At 45.9% G+C, this 17,894-nt stretch overlaps 1 protein-coding gene across 1 annotated transcript in view; it reads right to left on the minus strand.

The window, feature by feature from the left end:
* GPC1 (glypican 1) overlaps nucleotides 1–17,480 on the minus strand; it is a 288,288-nt gene extending 270,808 nt beyond the window's left edge. The window contains exon 1 of the mRNA XM_042460161.1: nucleotides 16,475–17,480. Coding sequence (XP_042316095.1) covers nucleotides 16,475–16,649 — 175 coding nt within the window. The 5' untranslated portion in view covers nucleotides 16,650–17,480. The remainder of the gene's footprint in view (nucleotides 1–16,474) is intronic.
* Nucleotides 17,481–17,894: the final 414 nt, after the last annotated feature.

Genomic DNA, 17,894 nt, shown 5'->3' on the forward strand with positions numbered 1-17,894 from the left:
TTTATTAGACCAACTAAAATGCACAAAATACATCATGCAAACTTTCAAAGCTTCACTGGCTTCTTCATCAGGTAAATGTGTTTTTAGTTGTTTCGTTGTTTAGGTGTCACTATTTTGTGGATTTGGGATTTTCTTCTGTCGCACAGCTAACATAGCTAACCCAAATACAGGGAGAGTTTTGGAGCCAAAGAAAGGGCCCTCTTTCCTATAGGCACCTACCTAAAAGAACTCACTGTCCTTTCTCAAATGAAGTGTAATACAAGAAATATATACACAGGTATTTCTCTGCTTTGGCTCCTCCAAAATCTATTCTTCCTCCCAGCAGTCAGTAAGCCAGGCTTAAAATAAAAGGAAGCACAGAAATGGTTTGAAGGAACAGGAATCACAGGTGTAAACTGGATGTGCATCTGGATTTCATCTATCTGCATTTCAGTGTTTCTTGATCTTAGCCAATAGGCTGAAAAATGATCATTTCCTTCTACTGGCAATACAGTTGGATCAGGGCAAAGTTGTAAAATAATGGGGGGGGGCACATATTGTGTCAATTATATAGCATAGTACAGTATACAGTTCTATAAAAGAGCAGTATTCTTGCAGGAAAAATCACTTGCAATACAGCATCTCTGTTCTTGTTTCATCATTGGTTAACAGTGTATATAACCATCAAATTGTCCCATTATAGCTACCGTAAATCTACTTCCAAAATAAATCAACAGTTATAAGCTATAGTAGTTTATAAGCTACTGTAGTTCCCATGCATCTTGGCATATAAAACCACAGAAAGAAATAACAAAATATATTATAGAGCTTTTGGACAAATTGTACAACCCATATTAATGTTAGATTGCTGCATTTTGAAACATCTGTTTTGTAATCCAACTGCTTCATTTTATAAGTTCATGCCTACTTAACTGAATATATGTTACAGAATTGTCATTAGCTAGGGTTGAAGATCTATCATTTATAATCCACAGATGAGCAATTTAATATGTACTGACTCAAACATGCACTGTCCTATACTGTAAAATTCACTGGAGTTTGTTGTTGTGAGCCTTTGAGCCAATGGTTCCCAAACTATGGTCCTCCGGATGTTTGGACTTCAGCTCCCAGAATTCCTGACTACTGGAGAAGCTGGCTAGGGCTTCTGGGAGTTGAAGTTCAAAAGTACATGAAGGACCAAATTATCTAGTCCAGAGGTTCTCAAACTTTGGTCCTCCAGATGTTCTGGACTTCAACTCCCAGAATTCCTTACTCTTGGTCAAGCCAACTGTGGCTTCTGGGAACTGAAGTCCAAAACACTAGGATGACAAAGTTTAGGAACCACTGCTTTAAGACATTTCCAACATATGGCAACCCTAAGGCAAAAACTACAAGGTTTTCTTGGCAAGATTTCTTCAGAGGAGGTTTGCCATTAGTTTTCTCTGAGGCTGGGAGAGTGTGACTTGCCCAAAGATACCTAGTGGATTTCATGGCTGAGCAGGGATTTGAGCCCTGGTCTCTAGAGTCCTGGTCTAACCCTGGCTCTTGGTTAGTAGCTTAGGGAAGGATATTTAGAATTCTGAGCCAGAGAGTTCTAGTGTCTCCATAAAATGCAAATCCCAGGAATCTATAGGATGTAGCCATGTGAACTGAATGGATGCCCACAGATGTCATTACTACAGAAACTACACAATATGCCTCAACATGTTTGAAAGGCAGAACAGCAAGGCTGTAAAAGTTAAAACATTACTCTACATGGACTTATGATGAATATAGTTTAGCAGTAATTCCACTGTGTGGGTTGGACTTAACACCAGTTAATAACCTGTAGTAATGTCTGTGACAACTGGAGTTTAGTGCACATTTCATTCAACTGGAAATCATAACACTTTCCCATAAATCTGTGAGTAGTTAAAACACTGAAAGCAACAAGATAAGCAGCATAGCATTATTGAAATGTTTACTTAGTATATTATCTACAATATGTTATAAAATTTATATAAAATTATACCGCATCCCATATCAATGATCATAACTCTTCAACCACTAAGGAAGAAATTTGATTCTCCATTATAGGGCAACAAAATAAATTGCACAACGAATCCTCAATTTCCCCATCTTCACAGATGGTAAGGAACAGTGCAATATCTTCCACTGAAAAATGTGGAGGGCTTTAAAAGAAACTTGAGAAGGGTGAGAGTTTTTTCAGTATGCTTGGTCAAAACCATTAAATAATTTTGAAGGCCAAGCTTAAACATAACATACTGGGAGCAATTCTGCAGTGGTGAATTAATTTGTGTATCCACAACTATCAATCTGAATTTCAGCCATGACACATGCTGACAGGATTTCTCAAAAGTGGATGCATAAATGCCTGCATAATCTGCATTGTCCTGTGATACCACCTAGGTATTTTGGCTTAGCCATGCTGGGGCTCAATTTGGTATTTTTTCTGCTAGTAAGTGCAAAGGTAACTGTGTTGACCATAAGACAAATTCCAAAGTCCATAATGTAAACTTTATTAGGCCAATGAAGAAGGCAGAAACACATCACTGTGCAGGCTTTCACTGTCCTCTGGCAGACATTCTGCTTTGAACAGACAATTTAAAAAGTGTAACTGAACTCTAACTTCTCCTGGGAGAATTTTGGTTTCAACACTCAATATGCACTTCTCCCCACCCCCACCACATCCTGAAAGAATGCATCTAGGCACACCTAATTTAGCTCTCAAAAGTTTTTTCTGGAAATAATTTAAGTCAGATGTTCCATGTTGCCCCCAGATGCCAGATCTTTAACTGTACATTCACCTTCTCCCGCACCCCCAAAAAACTCTGGGAATGATTACATGCCTCTGTGCAGCCTCAAGAATCTCAGAATTCCTACAGTTGTAGGCTTGATCTACCATACAGTATATATCTCTTGCCTTGCATTTTATGTGGTAGTGTTTTCTAGGAATTATTCCATATATTTCTTGAGTATGCTGCAACTGATGTGATTATGTGTTGTAGTAAGAATTTGTAGCTTATAGCCACATATCAGTGTCAAATTTTATTTGTAGGATGTATTTTAATAAAAACTATTCTGTTACAAGTGAACAGCTGCACAGTGCAAAGCAGTCAATAGCAGTTTTTCAGAAGCAAAGAAAACCTGATAGAGCATCTGCTTGATTACTACAATATTCACCTGTTGGTGGCCTTGTCACATCTCCTCTAGTCAGAAGCTGTTCCTAGGCTGTGGCTTATAGCACAAAGTTGTACAAGTCAGCCACATCCCTTTGGCAAAAACTACATGTGCTCGCTCTCTCTTGTAATATGATACCCTATTTAACAGTCTTATATATTAAAAAGGGAGAATTGTGCAGCCACATTCCATACTTACTATGATGGAAGTCTCACTGTGTTCAATGAGGCTTGCTCTCAAATTAAGGCAATAACATATAAGCGTCCTAATTCTGAGAGGGCATATCAATATTTGCATTCACTTGAGATAGCATTAAATATAAAAATAGTTAAATAGGAGATAAACCCAAAGGTTAAGTCAGACCTTTGTCTGATTCCATTGAGATGAAACTTGCAAGATATGAAAAAATATACTGGGGCTCAGATCTGTTGGTGCTTTATGCCAGCTTAATGATTGCCAAAGTCAGCAGTTCAAGACCCATCCACCATGTGACAGAGTCAGCTCCAGTCACTAGTCCCAGCTTCTCCTAACATAGCAGTTCAAAAGCATGCAAAAGTGCAAGTAGATAGATAGGTACCACTTTGGCGGGAGAGTAACATGCAGTCAAGCTGGCCACCTGACCATAGAGTCATCATTGACAACAGTGGCTGCCTTGGCTTAGTAACAGAAATCAGTACTACCCCCCACAGTGGGACATGACTAGACAAACTTGTCAAAGAGGAAATCTTTAGCTTTAATGATCCATTACTATGGCCATGTGCCTGAGTGAGGCAGCTGCCACAAGTAGAAAACTGCAAATTTGTCCCCTTCCCTCTCCCACACTGGAAGGGTCTTGCTCTTCTGAAAACCTGTTCAGCAGAAATTTCTGGTATTAAAAACTTCTCAAGACTAGGCACCAAGGAACTTATAATTCTGTAGGAGGTCCTTCCTGACCTCTGACAATGGAAAGGTGGCTACTGCTGCTATGATCTTGTATGAATACTCAGAATACTCAGACCTTGGATTGTTATGTTTGAAAATAAAGTTTTATTGTTAAAGATTAGACATTGGAAGATATATACTTTGAACCAGGGGTAGGCAACCTTTTTGAGCCGGGGGCTGGGTTGCTGTCCCTCAGACAACTGGGGGGCCGAAGCCGGGGGGGTGGAGCTTCCACCCCCCGGGGGCAGGACCGCATGCCGGGGGCGGAGCCTCCACCCTCCGGGGGTGGAGATTCCACCATCCGGGGGCGGAGCTCCCACCCCTGGGGCAGAGCTTCCACCCCCAGGGGCCAGGCCACCTCCTCTTTGCCGGCCCCTGACAGAGGCCGGGAAAGAGCCGGTGGGGACCGTCAGCGCTGGAGGCCTCCCCGTCTTTGCCGGCCCCTGATGCCAGAGGCCTGCTGCCGCCGCCCTCCTGGAGGGCCCCAGCGACGGCAACTGGCCTCCCAGGGGCCCCCCGCCGCCGCCGGAGCCCTCCTGGAGGGCCCCTGAGACAGCAACTGGCCTCCAAGGGGCCCGCTGCTGCCGCCAGAGCCCTCCTGGAGGACCCCAGCAATGGCAATGGGCCTCCCAGGGGCCTGCTGCCTCCGTCGGAGCCCTCCTGGAGGGCCCCAGCGATGGCAACGGGCCTCCCAGAGGCCCGCTGCCGCCGTCGGAACCCTCCTGGAGGACCCCAGCGACAGCAACTGGCCTCCCAAGGGCCCGCTGCCGCTGTCGGAGCCCTCCTGGAGGGCCCCAGCGACGGCAACGGGCCTCCCAGGGGATTTTTGCCCAAAATGGCAGCGCCCAGAGCGGGGAAAAGCCGCAATCGGCGGCGGCGGCGGTGGGATTAGCCAGGGGCCGGCTCAAAGGCCTCCGCGGGTCACATCCGGCCCGCGGGCCGGAGGTTGCCGAGCCCTGCTTTGAACACTAACAATAAAAATATTTCAGTTAGTTAAATGATTAATAGTTGTCTCTTGCTTAGACTGTTAGTGTCAGGCCAGACCATGGGATTTACAGAGAATGACATGAAGGTTTGTAATTGATTCATTCAAAGGTTTTTTTCCCCATCCTTTTAAAGCATCCTCCAATCAAGAAATTTCCCCCATGGGGACTATGATGTTCCTCGTATGATTGGTGGGAGTGGTGGAAGCCAAACATATTTGTAGCTGTCAAGTTCGGAAAAGGCATCCCACAACTGCTTCAATTCAATTTGGCATTCGTCTGCATCTCTTTTTGCTTCCCTGTACACTCCTCTGAACACATACACCTTAATCGCTCTCCAAACACTTTGTATATTTAGGTCAATAAGGAGAGTTTTAGTCCAGTTAGAGGTCACTGATTCATCATAAGTACAGCAATAAGCACAGAACCTATATGGTGTAGTGGTTTGAGCACTGAACTATTCCCCATTTGCCCATGGAAATCCACTGGGTGATCCTGAGCAAGGCACACTATCTCAGGCTCAGATGAAGGCAAAGGCAAACCACTTCTGAACAAATCTTGCTAAGCAAACTCTGTGACACGTTCACCTTAGGGTTGCCATAAGTCAGAAACAAGGTCAGCCCAAATAATATTTCATAAAATTGTATATTATACTATACGCTACAATAGAAATCGGCCCTGAATATAACCAATAGAGGAGAAGTTACTGAAGAGTTTTCAGGGTGCACTCCTTCCCCCTATATGCAGCATATGATTACATAGCCAGTCTCAGGAGTACCTCAGATGCCACTCCTTAGCTGCAAAAGCAATCACAGAGCAGCCAGGCACCAGTAAAGGCACAGTCACTGGCTGCTGCTTCCTTCTTTTCCTGCTGCTGATGTAATAAGGCTCCCTCTAGTTGTTGTTTCTTCCTCCTCCTAGCACTGAGAAAGGGGACAGAGATCCTCCCCACCCCCACCCCCCTTGTGTAACCTCTGGCTCACACCTAGGGTACTGGCTGCTTTTGGCGGCACTGCTCCCTTCTCACTTCAAGCAGGAAAGGGACTAGCAATGGAAGGATGCTGCAGCTTCTACCACAACTATCAATGCCACCAATGGAGGCAGCGGTCTACACAGACCTGTGTCTTGTGTGCCAGTCCCTTTTTGTTGCTAGCACAGCTGCTCCCTGCTTGGGCCTTGAGCAACTGGGAGTGCTACCACAGTCACCACTATAAGGGAGAGGGGGAACTATATCCTTCTCAGCTGGTCACTAATGCCTCCTAGCCTCTCGTAATGGAAGTGAGGCTTTGCTGAAAAGGCGGCAGTTGGTGCAACAATATCCAAGTTGCCTCAGAGTGCAAGACAGCTCAGGCTGCCCTGAGTGTAGTGTACTTTTTGCAGGTCTGCAGTGGCCACATGGACAAGGCAGAAAAAGCCATAAATTGGAGTATTGAGCAGCCAGATCCTGTCCAGCTTAGGAACTGGCAAGGTAACTTTCTCCCTAATAGTGACAGCTTTCTCTACCAACAGCCAACCTCATAATTGCTGTGCTTCCTGCCATTTTATTCCCACTGCTGCTCTATTCCAGCTCCCATCTACTCTGGTGCCTCAGCCTTAGGGTTGCCATAACCCGGTTGCAACCGGGTTTTTCCTGGTTTTGGCTGCACCTGCCCGGTCATGGCACAGGTGCAGCCAAAAACCGGGAAAAGCCCGGTTGCAGCGGGGTTGCTGGGCAACCCTGGGGCCTCGCTGCCCTCCTCCTCCTCCACCGCGCATGCCGCGCGGAGAAAAAGGAGGGCAGCGAGGCCTGGTCAGAAGAGGCTGCAGGGAGGCGGCGCCTCTTGGGTGCAGCCGCGGCCAACCTCCCCGCCTCCCTGCAGCCTCCTCCTCCTTCCTGGCCTCGCGGGGGCCAGGAACGAGGAGAGAGGGCCCGCGATCGGCGCCCGGCTCTCCCCTCCTTCCTGGTCCCGAGGGGCCAGGAACGAGGAGAGGCGCGGCCATCGCTGCCGGCCTGCTCCCTCCTTCCTGGTCCCGTGGGGGCCAAGAACGAGGAGAGGCCGCGGCGATCGCCGCCGGCCTGCTCCCTCTTCCTGGTTCCGGGGGGCCAGGAACGAGGAGAGGGCCCGATCCTGGGCCTCCGATCACGGTGAGGCCGGGCAGGCAGGGAGGAAAGCCTCCTTAAGTGGAGGCTTTCCCTCGCTGCTTGGCCTCCGCTCCCCGCCGCGATCGCCAGGGAAAATGTAGGACCGAATTTTCAAATGTAGGACACATTTGTGTGTCCTACATTTGAAAATTTGCCTACATTTTCGGTTTTGAGGTCTGGCGCTATGGCAACCCTACTCAGCCTGGGACCGCCCAACCTATTAGAATCATACAGTTTTGCTTCAGGCAAAAAGTTTCACCAAGGTGTGTGTGTGTTTTGTTTCTCTCAATGAATGGGTAATGGTCAAACACTCTAGAGCAATGGATACACAGAATGCTTTTTATCCACACCTTCCAAAAAAAGAACAGCACATGACCAATTGGGCAAAATATGTTGACTAAACATTACTACTGCAAATGTGACAAATACAGAGTATGAAATCAAAAATATGAGGAAGCTTGACTCTTTCATTTATCCATTTTTTTAAAGTTACTGCACCAACAACAGTCTTGGCACAGGTGTCTGTCTCAACAGGCTTGTACTCTCTAAGGCTTTTACTGAACAGAGAAGACTTACATCTTAGTCATAATCCTCTTTTAAAACCATAACTAAGAATGGAGATTAAAATTTGCAGAACATGCTATAAATGTGCAGCAAATGCCAGTAATTCATTCGCAGCAAGCAACACAAGAGCACCTGGTACTTGACAATTATCTTCATAATTGCCTCTTGTTTCAACCAAATCTATGATGTTAATTAATGCAAGATCTACATGGTTTGGAAGGCAACACCTAGTGTCCTATATTGTCTTATTCTTTTGTATGGGCAATAATCAAATATTAACATAAAGAACAAAGTAATCACATAAATAGCAGACCATAAAAACATTTAAGCCTCACTCATGAGAACACTCTTACTTTTTTAAAAAATATGATAATGGCTGTTGTTTGGTTGCATGGTTTAAAACCAACCTTAAACTTGTGCTAAGGAAAGTACGGAATCTGGTGCAGCACAAATGAAAACAGTACAAAAGGCATAATACAAAAGGCAACATTTTTGTAAGAGGGTTTATATAAGAACAGAAGATGAGATAAGAATCTTGCATCTTAAATATATTCTCTTGGACAAGTTTTGCTTGAAACTCAATTAAGCAGCATGAGAAATGCCCAAACTACATGGCTATTTGGAGCAAATCCCCATCTACTCCACCATTTAGCTTCTAGCAGCAGCCAACAAAATGCCACAGGGAAACAGAAAAGCCAAATAACACAGACAACAATCTAATTATATTATGGGAGAGATGCTGCACCCAGCCTTCCTCATTTTCTACAAATTCTCTTGCTCAGCCTTCTCTTCTGATTAAAGTAGCTGAAGGGACTTTAATTTTAACCTAAAGCAGGCACTGGAGAAAAGCAACCAAGAGAACCTGTGGAAGCAAATAGCCAGACCTACAACTGGCGCTCCTTCCCATTGCCTATTTTTTTTAAGTATAAGCAGGATCTCCAGCTTATGATCTGAAAAACCAACTTGTACCTGTTGTTGAAAGACACTGTTTCTGAATATACATTCCATCTGAATTGTGATGCCATCTCAGTGAAAATCAAAACAATGCGCAGAATGTGCAACTTTGTAGTGAAAGGTATACAAAACAACAACAACAACAATAATAATAATTTAATTGTATCCTGCCTCTGAGAACAATCAGGGTGGCTAACAAAGTTAAAATACAGAACATATAAAATCCCTGGTACCCTCCCCTTGTTAAAAGAGTATTAAATCCAATACAAAATTTAAAAAAAAAACAAGTTAAAAACTAACCAAAAGGTCAACAACATCACATCAATAAACAGTCAATGGGATCAGCAGTATCTTATTCCCAGATGTTTTTTGTGGCCAGGTTCTCTATTCTGGGAAGGCCTGCCGGAAGAGATCCATCTTAACAGCCTTTTTAAAGCTGTCTAAGGATGTAAGTAGACGGATCTCATCCGGCAGGCCGTTCCACAGTCTGGGGGCGACGACGGAAAATGCCCTCTGGGAGGTAGTCGAAAACCTAGATTTTTGTTGCTGAAGAAGGCCTCTCCCAGAGGAGTGGAGTGCGTGGGGAGGATTGTAGGGGAGAAGACGGTCCTGAAGATAGTTTGGACCCAAGCCATTTGGGGCTTTAAAGGTGATAAGCAACACCTTGTACTGGGTCTGGAAGCTAATGGGCAGCCAGTGGAGGGACTTTAGAACTGGGGTAATATGGTCCCTCCTGGATGTTCCAGAAATTACTCTGGCTGCCATATTCTGCACTAGTTGCAATTTCTGGACCAAGCACGAGGGTAGCCCTATGTAGAGCACATTACAGAAGTCTAGACGGGAGGTTACCAGCGCGTGCACAACAGTCTCAAGACCCCTTACTTCCAGAAAAGGGCGCAGCTGGCATATCAGCCGAAGCTGATAACAGGCGCTCCTGACTGTCGCATTTACCTAGTTCGACATCAGGAGCGATGAGTCAAGGAGCACCCCCAGACTGCGAACGCAGTCCTTGATGGAGAGTGTGACCCCACCCAGGACCGGAGGTTGCAACCCGATTCTTGGTTTTGGGGCCGTTACCGTGAGCACTTCCGTTTTGTCTGGATTCAGCCTCAATCTGTTTTTCCTCATCCAGCCCACTACTGCCCAAAGACATTCATTGAGAGAGGAGACGCCATCAGAATTCGAGGCAGACGAATGAGACATGAAGAAATAGATTTGGGTGTCATCGGCGTACTGATACCCAGCTCCATAACTCTGAATGATCTTGCCCAGCGGATTCATATAGATGTTAAATAACATCGGGGACAGAATAGCACCCTGTGGGACACCACAGGTGAGCTCCCTTTTACTGGAGCAACTGTCCCTGAGCAGCACCCTCTGGGATCTGCCCGAGAGAAAGGAACGGATCCACTGCAATGCAGTGCCTCCGATACCTAACCCCCTCAGGCGGTCCAAGAGGATGCCGTGATCTATCGTGTCGAAAACCGCTGAGAGGTCTAAAAGCACCAACAGGGTCACAGTGCCCCTGTTGATGCTCAGACACAAATCGTCGGTCAAGGCAACCGTAGCAGTCTCAACCCCAAAGCCTGTCCTGAAGCCAGTTTGAAATGGGTCTAGATAATCGGTTTCATCCAAGGCAGCTTGGAGTTGAAGAGCAACTGCCCTCTTGATTACCTTGCTCAAGAATGGTAGCAAAGAGACTGGCCTATAGTTGTTCATATCCAGGGGGTCCAGGGAAGGTTTTTTCAGAAGCGGCCTAACAGCCGCTTCCTTTAAGCAAGATGGAATATAACCTTCCCTGAAGGATGCACCGATGATGCTTGTAAGGAACTGTCTCAGTTCATCCCTCCCCTGGACGGCCAGCCATGATGGGTAAGGGTCGAGAGGGCAAGTTGTTTTCCTCACTTTACCAAGGAGCTTGTCCACGTCATCGGTACTCATAGATTGAAGCTGATCCAGTACAATCTCGTTAACGGAATCGCTGGACACCTCGTCTCTTGTTTCTGTTACAATACTGCCGTCTAAGTCGGCTCTTATCTGAGAGATTTTATCTGCAAAGAAGTTGTTAAATGCATCACAGCAGGTTGTTGTTGGGTTAAGTAAAGGGTTCTGCGCAGGGGATACCTGCGTCAGTTCCCTTACTACCCTAAACAGCTCTGCTGGACGGGATTCTGTAGACGCAATACGTGCAGAGGAGAAACGTCTCTTTGCTGCATGTATTGCCTCCCGACAGGACCAAAGAAAGTTCCTATGGCGAGTCTTGTCAGATAAGAGTCGAGTTTTTCGCTAGGACTGGGAGACTAAGCTACCTGTACACAATTCTCAGGTAGCTCAAGGAACAGAACAAGAAAGAACAGACACAGCAATACCACACTGGTGATCAATACATTAAGATATTATACAGGTATTCTAGACAGTTGTCTTCCCTTGCCGATTCTTTTGTCTTACTACATATTGGAATTGAGAAAGCCTAGGATCTGGGAATGACACTCTTTATGGGAATCTTGTACAGTCAGTAGCACAACACAGATGTGACTTTCTACATTCTTACTATTTTGAAGTACATATGGCAATCACCAACTAGGAACATGAAGAATTCCTTTTAAAGCACACAGCTGGCAAGGCTATAAGCAGATGGCTCACAAACCACATGCTCTCATTCTCTTAATTTTCCACTGTACAATTTCCTTCTACCAGGGTTTCATGACTGTATCTGTGTAACATCACTGCTCATGATAACACACCGGCAAAAGACATCTTTTGATATTGTTTCATATCCTTATCATTTACAGTACATATATTTTCTGGTAGCTCGTAACACTCAACAGGAAGACAAGCATTATGACCCAAGTTCTTCTCTGGCTCAGATTTGAATTCAGGAAAAGCTAGACCATTTATTTTTCTCTCTTTCAATCTACTGTCAGATACTTTCAGCCTGCCCCCAACTTAGTTTCAGTGCCAGGCAGTCTTTATCACTGCTCTCATTCAGGTTGCAGCTGCACTGCAGAAATAAACCAGTCTGACACAACTTTAACTGCCATGGCTCAATGCTGGAATTCTGGGACTTGTACTTTTGTGAGACATTTAGCCAAAGAGCTCTGGTGCCAAAACAAACTACAATTCCCAGAATTCCACAGCACTGAGCCATCACCATTATAGTGGTGTCAAACTGGATTATTTTTGCAGTGTGGATGCAGCCACATGAGTTTATCAGACAAAGGAAATTGGAAATATAATCCAATGGCAATCCTAACACAATCATGGGGTTTAATGTTATTGCGTGACAGACTACCACACGCAATTTCGGGCAACGGCAAGCTATTTTCGGACAATGGGAAGTCAATTCGAATGCAATTCAAATTCACGTGAATGTGTTCTGACCCCACTTTCTTTTCATTTGAAATTAAGAGAAATTCCTCCTGTGTGATAAACTTCACAGTGTCAGAACTGCTGCTGTTCCAGCAGCCCAAGCAATAGCAGACTCAAGAAAATTGCAGTGCCCAGGGCCAGTAGCATTCTAAGTATTGCAAAACAGAAAAAGGGAGAGACTCTCCATAATTCCTTCATTGTTCCCACAGTTAGAGCAGCTCTGTTAAGCCAGGACTGGGAAGGAAACTTTCTGGTTAAAAGAAGAACCAATTCTAGATCTCATCAGGTGTGTAATGAAATTCAATTTGACTTTTAAATTAGGCTTAGGATAAACAGAATGATCTGATGACTGGTATGTGTCAGAAGGAGGTAAGAACAGTTCAGTTTGCTCCGTCAATGATGAATTAGTCAGAGGCATTCATAAATTGTGTTTTGATTAGATGCCAAATACTGCAGCACTGTGTATAGTTCTGGGCACTACAGTTTAGGAACAATACTAACAAATTGGAAAGTGTCCAGAAGAAGTAGTTACAAGCAGTTACAAGAAAAAAGGTTCCAAGTATATATTAAGAAGAAACCCCATGACAGTAAAAACTACTTAACAGTAGAAAAAATAATCTTGGAAAGTGGTGGACTCTTCTTATTTGGAGGTCTTTAATCAGAGGTTAGACAGCCACATTTTGGGGGTACTTTGGCAGAGGATTTCTGTATTTGCTTGGGGTTGGTCCCTTCCATCTCTATAATTCTGTGAAATCCCTAGACATCTTCCTAGAGTGCAAAATGGGCACGGGCACATGGTCGTGGATAATATCCATTAATTGCATAGAGCCTCTATATAGTTAACAACCAATATGTTTTAAGGAAGGCGTATAAATATACATCTTATAAAAATGCCTGAATTTTAAAATCTGTTTATTTGTTTGTTTAATTTCTATGCTGCCTTTCTCCCAGAAAGGGAATCAAGGCAGCCCACAAATAAAACCACTTTAAAAACTTATTACAATCAAACAATTAAAGCACCATATGAAAACAATATTAAATTACAACATTTAAAACCACTACAATAAAACCACGATATCCAACCTGTATAATAAACACCTTAGATAAAAATCCATTCTATGATGGGCAGTTGTTTTGATTTAAAACAATCCATCCCACTGGCAAAACACTGGATGAAATGTAGAGCAACAAAGACGTGATATCAAACAGAAGTAATGAGTTACTGGATAAGTGAATATGCATGATACGATCCATCAACAGTAAGGTGTTTTTTTAAAAACTGCTCTCAACTGTACATAGAAAAGAACTTACTTGGGTTCATCGGTATCCCTTAAATTCTTCTGCCACTATAATAAGTTATAGCTTGTAATGGAATAATGAATGAATTAATGAATGTATCCCATCCACAGACATTTTATGCTTACTCTTGCTTCACTTTAAATTCAGCCCTATGTTTAAATGATCAAGAAAGAAATCTGATTTTAACCATCAAAAATGATGCTTAGGGTAGTTCTTGCAAGCAACCTGCAGAAACGTATCTCAGAAGCCAGTTCTACACATGCTTACTTGGAAGACATGCTTCCAAAGATCTTAATGCTAAGGAGGACAGCCATGTTGAAAGCAACTAGTTTATCCACCTTGTAGAAAGTTTTAAAAAAAGAAAAGGCAGCTCTTGGTCAAGCTCAATAAATTCCATAAATGATTTTTATTCCTTCAGTAAAATAAACTGGTAAAGTGAACATACTTCAGCACTAAACTAAACATAGGTATTCTAACTGTATACAGTACTAACAAGATAAACTGAAACCATTCTGTAGGGGGCACTCTCTGTAGAATCATTGTTTTTTCCGTACTTGATTGAGGGAAAGAATTTCTCCCATTTGTGTCCTCCTGGCTTTCGATTGCTCTGAAGGTAAGCAATGAACAACGGCTGAAGCACTCCCTATATAACAATGTGAGGACTTGTGTGCCTCAAATACTAGTCAAGAAATGGCTAAACTGCAACCCTAATCCAGCATTTTGGAACATTTCACTGCGATTGACTTTTGAGGAAAGATTTGTTTGGAATTGGCCATGGAGAATAATTTTGACAGAGCATCTTTGTTAAGTTGGGTTTGATGCTCACCCTGAGGCATTTTATTGTTGTTCGTTAATGAGAAAGTTCCCACAAGTCTGTAGATTTTGTTAGTTCCCCACTAGAACTTCGGTATTCCAACACCCCATATTTTTTTTATACTTCAGAAGTATCTGACCTTTAAAAAAGAATCTGAAACCCTCTTATCCATTCAGAGGAAGTCAGTATTGCAATGCTGTAGCGACTTGTAGGAATTACCTCTGCTCTACAGTTCACCTCCTCAAATAACTAGGCATTTGTGTGTCCTTTCAAGAAAAAAGAGCTACAGCAAGAACTGTCAGCTGGACTATAAACTGCTTTCTTCCCCAAAGAGGCTAAAACACTCCACCTCTTCTCTTACTGCCTTGTGGCACTCTTTAACCTCAGAACCAATCACAACAGTTTTGCATTACCTATCTCCCCCCCTTCCTGGCTCACATCCTCCAAAGCAATACAGCCATATGCTAAGGACAGAATTGGATTTTATTTTTACAACCACAGCAACCACACGCCTTCAATATCACAGAGCATTTGGGGGGGAGGCGGTTAGGCAGAGGAATTCCAGTTCCTCTGTGGCACATTAAATTCAGCAAAGTACACACTTTGAGATGCGTGGGAGGGTGACACCAAGGAACATGGGTGGCGGTTGTGTGACTTGCAGGAAATGTCTCACAAATAAGGGATCTAAGCACTCCCTTCCAAAGCAAATCTTGCACTGAGGCTGGCATTACAAAGGCAGCCTCAACTCCAGCAAAGTTCCAGGAAAGACTAACTACTTAGAATCATAGAATCCTAGAGTTGGAAGAGACCACAAGGGCCATCCAGTCCAACCCCCTGCCATGCAGGAACTCTCAATCAAAGCATCCCTGACAGATGGCCATCCAGCTTCCGTTTAAAGACCTCCAAGGAAGGAGACTCTACTACAATAGAAACATAGTTTGAGACATGAGCTTTCGTAGACTTCGGTCTACTTCATCAGATGCCTTTGTCCAAACTTCAGCCTACGAAAGCTCATGCTGCCAATTTCTTTCTTTCAGTTAGTCTCAAAGGTGCTGCAAGATCTCTCTATGTACTGATTCTATAGACTAACACAGCTATGGCTTTGAATTTTACTTCGAGACAGTCAGTGGAGGGAGGCAAATAAACCAAAGTGGAGGATGAAAAAAGGGAAGCAGCCAAATAACATGGGGGAAGGCATCCTCCACACACCTTCCCCAACCTGCTGCTCTCCAAATGGTAGATCACAACTCCCATCATTCCATCGACCATCCCAGCTGGAAACTATGGGAGCTCTAGTCCTATGCAGAGTGAAGCCACCAGCTTGGGAAGGCTGTGACTGACAAAAACAGCCTTGTTCCTCCATCCTTTAGCAGTCAATGAAGCTGCAACATGGGCTTCATAGAATCATAGAGTTGGAAGAGACTGCAAGGGCCCTGATCCAGTCTAACCCCATTCTGCCACGCAGGAATTCTCAAAGCATCCCCGACAGATGACCATCCAGCCTCTGCTTAAAGACCTCCAAGGAGGGAGACTCCACTACACTCCGAGGAAGGAGTCTGTTCCACTGTCGAACAGCCCTTACTCTCAGGAAGTTCCTCCTAATGTTGAGGTGGAATCTCTTTTCCTGGAGCTTGCATCCATTGCTCCGGGTCCAGAAAACAAGCTTGCTCCCTCTTCAATGACATCCCTTCAAATATTTACACAGAACTACCATATCACCTCTTAGCCTTCTTAGGCTAAACATCCCTAGCTCCCTAAGTCGCTCCTCGTAGGGCATGGTTTCCAGACCCTTCACCATTTCAGTCGCCTTCCTTTGGACACATGGCTCCAGTTTCTCAATGTCCTTTCTGAATTGTGGCGCCCAGAACTGGACACAATATTCCAGGTGGGGCCTGACCAGAGCAGAATGCAGTGGCACTGTTACTTCTCTTGATCTAGAAACTATACTTTTATTGATGCAGCCTAAAATTGCATTGGCCTTGTTAGCTGCTGCATCGCACTGACTCATGTTCAATTTGTGGTCTACTTGGACTCCTGGATCCCTTTCACACGTACAAGATGCCAACGACACCCCTTTGAGGACTGGACCCTGCCCAAGAATGAGAGTTATGGCTGCATCCACACTGGAGAAATAACCCTGTTTGGCACATTTTAAAGTCTTTTTCTGGCTCAAGGCTGTGGAATTCTGGGAGTTGGAGTCCCAGAATTCCATAGCCTTAAGGCAGGAAAAGAGTGAAAGCGGGGCCAATCCGAGGAAGAGGAAGGCGCCGCCTGCGTGCCTCTACTCACCGGAGATCTCGGCCTGGGGGACCCCGCTGGGGCTGAAGCCTTTGGCCCCATAGAGTTGCCGGAGGTCGGAGCAGCTCCTGGCCTTGTTGGCCCCGTCGCTCCTGGATGAAGAGGAGGCTGCGGCGGAGGCGGTGGCGAGGCAGAGGAGCCAAAATCCTGCCGGGAAGCCAGGCATCCTGTCCCCGATGGCTAGCAGCCGGTGTCCCGCAGGAGAAGCCGCCGCCGGGGAGAGCGAGCCCGACTCAGTCCTGCTGCTGGCGCTGGCGCTTCTCTTCGGGAGGGCGAGGCGGTGGGGCTGCCGGTCCCTTCTCCTCCTCCTCCTCCTCCTCCTTGTTCCCAAGGAAATCCCCTCCGAGGAACAATGCCAGCCCAGGAGAGGCGGCGGGAAGGGAGAAGGCGGGCGACAAAGGGGCCCCCAGCAAGCGAGCAAGGCGGGGTCCAAGAGGGCCCACAGAGCAAGCAAGTCGGGCTCGGTTCCCTCCCGAAGAAGGACAGCAGCGGCTGGGCTGGGAAAGGAGGCTTCCCCGGCAGAAGAAAGACGCCGGGAAAAGGGCGCCAAGCAAAAGAAAAGAATAGAAAGCGGGGGAGCCAGAAAGGCCGAGAAGAAGAAGAAGAAGAACTTTATGTGTGGAAAGGAGAGGGGGAAGCGGCCGGGTTGGGCTGAAGGGCTTTCCGAAGAAGGCAGGGAAGTGGCCCAAGTGTCCAGAAAGAAAAGGCAGGCAGGAAGGAAGCGCCCTGGGTGACTGGAGGCAAAGGCAAGAAAGCCCCGCCGAGGCAACGAGGTGGACGAGCAAGCGGCGGCTCCAGGCCAGAGCCAAGGACAGCTCCCTCTTCAGCAGCTCAAGGGCTCCTCGGGGGAGGCGCCAGGGAGGATGCTGAGGCTCCGCGGGGAAAGTTGCTGAAGCTGGGAGAAGGCTGGCAATCGCGGCAGCAGCGGCAGCAGCGCCTGTCTGGGAAGGGGAGCGCCCCAGCTGCTGCCAGGCGAGCCAAGCGCCGGAGACTGAGCGAGCGAGGAGGAGGAGGCAGGCGCCCAGCAGCAGCGAGGCAGGGCTTTCCCGCCGGACGTGGCATCATCCACCTCACGCCCCCAGCCCACCAATCAGCCTCGCCCTCCAAGCCCCGCCCCGCCCTCAGCCCTCCTGCCCTGAGCCTCTCGGGGTCCAGCTCGCTCACCTGCTCCGCAATGGGGAGGAAAGGGGGCATTCTCAGAGGGGCTTTGCGCAAAGTGCGGAAGGAGTGCCTGGGACCCAGTGCCCCTTTCCCTCCTTGGGAAATTCCACCCATTTCATTCTCTGGCAGAATGGTTAGGGTTCCGAATTTTGCTAGTGCTCAGGAGCTACTAGCGCTGGCACGTACTAAGAGCAAAGGTTGGTATGTCAAATTCTCTGCTTTGGAAGGTAAACAATTTGGAAATGGCTCC

Source organism: Sceloporus undulatus, chromosome 3, assembly GCF_019175285.1.
Source record: "Sceloporus undulatus isolate JIND9_A2432 ecotype Alabama chromosome 3, SceUnd_v1.1, whole genome shotgun sequence".
NCBI lineage: Eukaryota > Metazoa > Chordata > Lepidosauria > Squamata > Phrynosomatidae > Sceloporus > Sceloporus undulatus.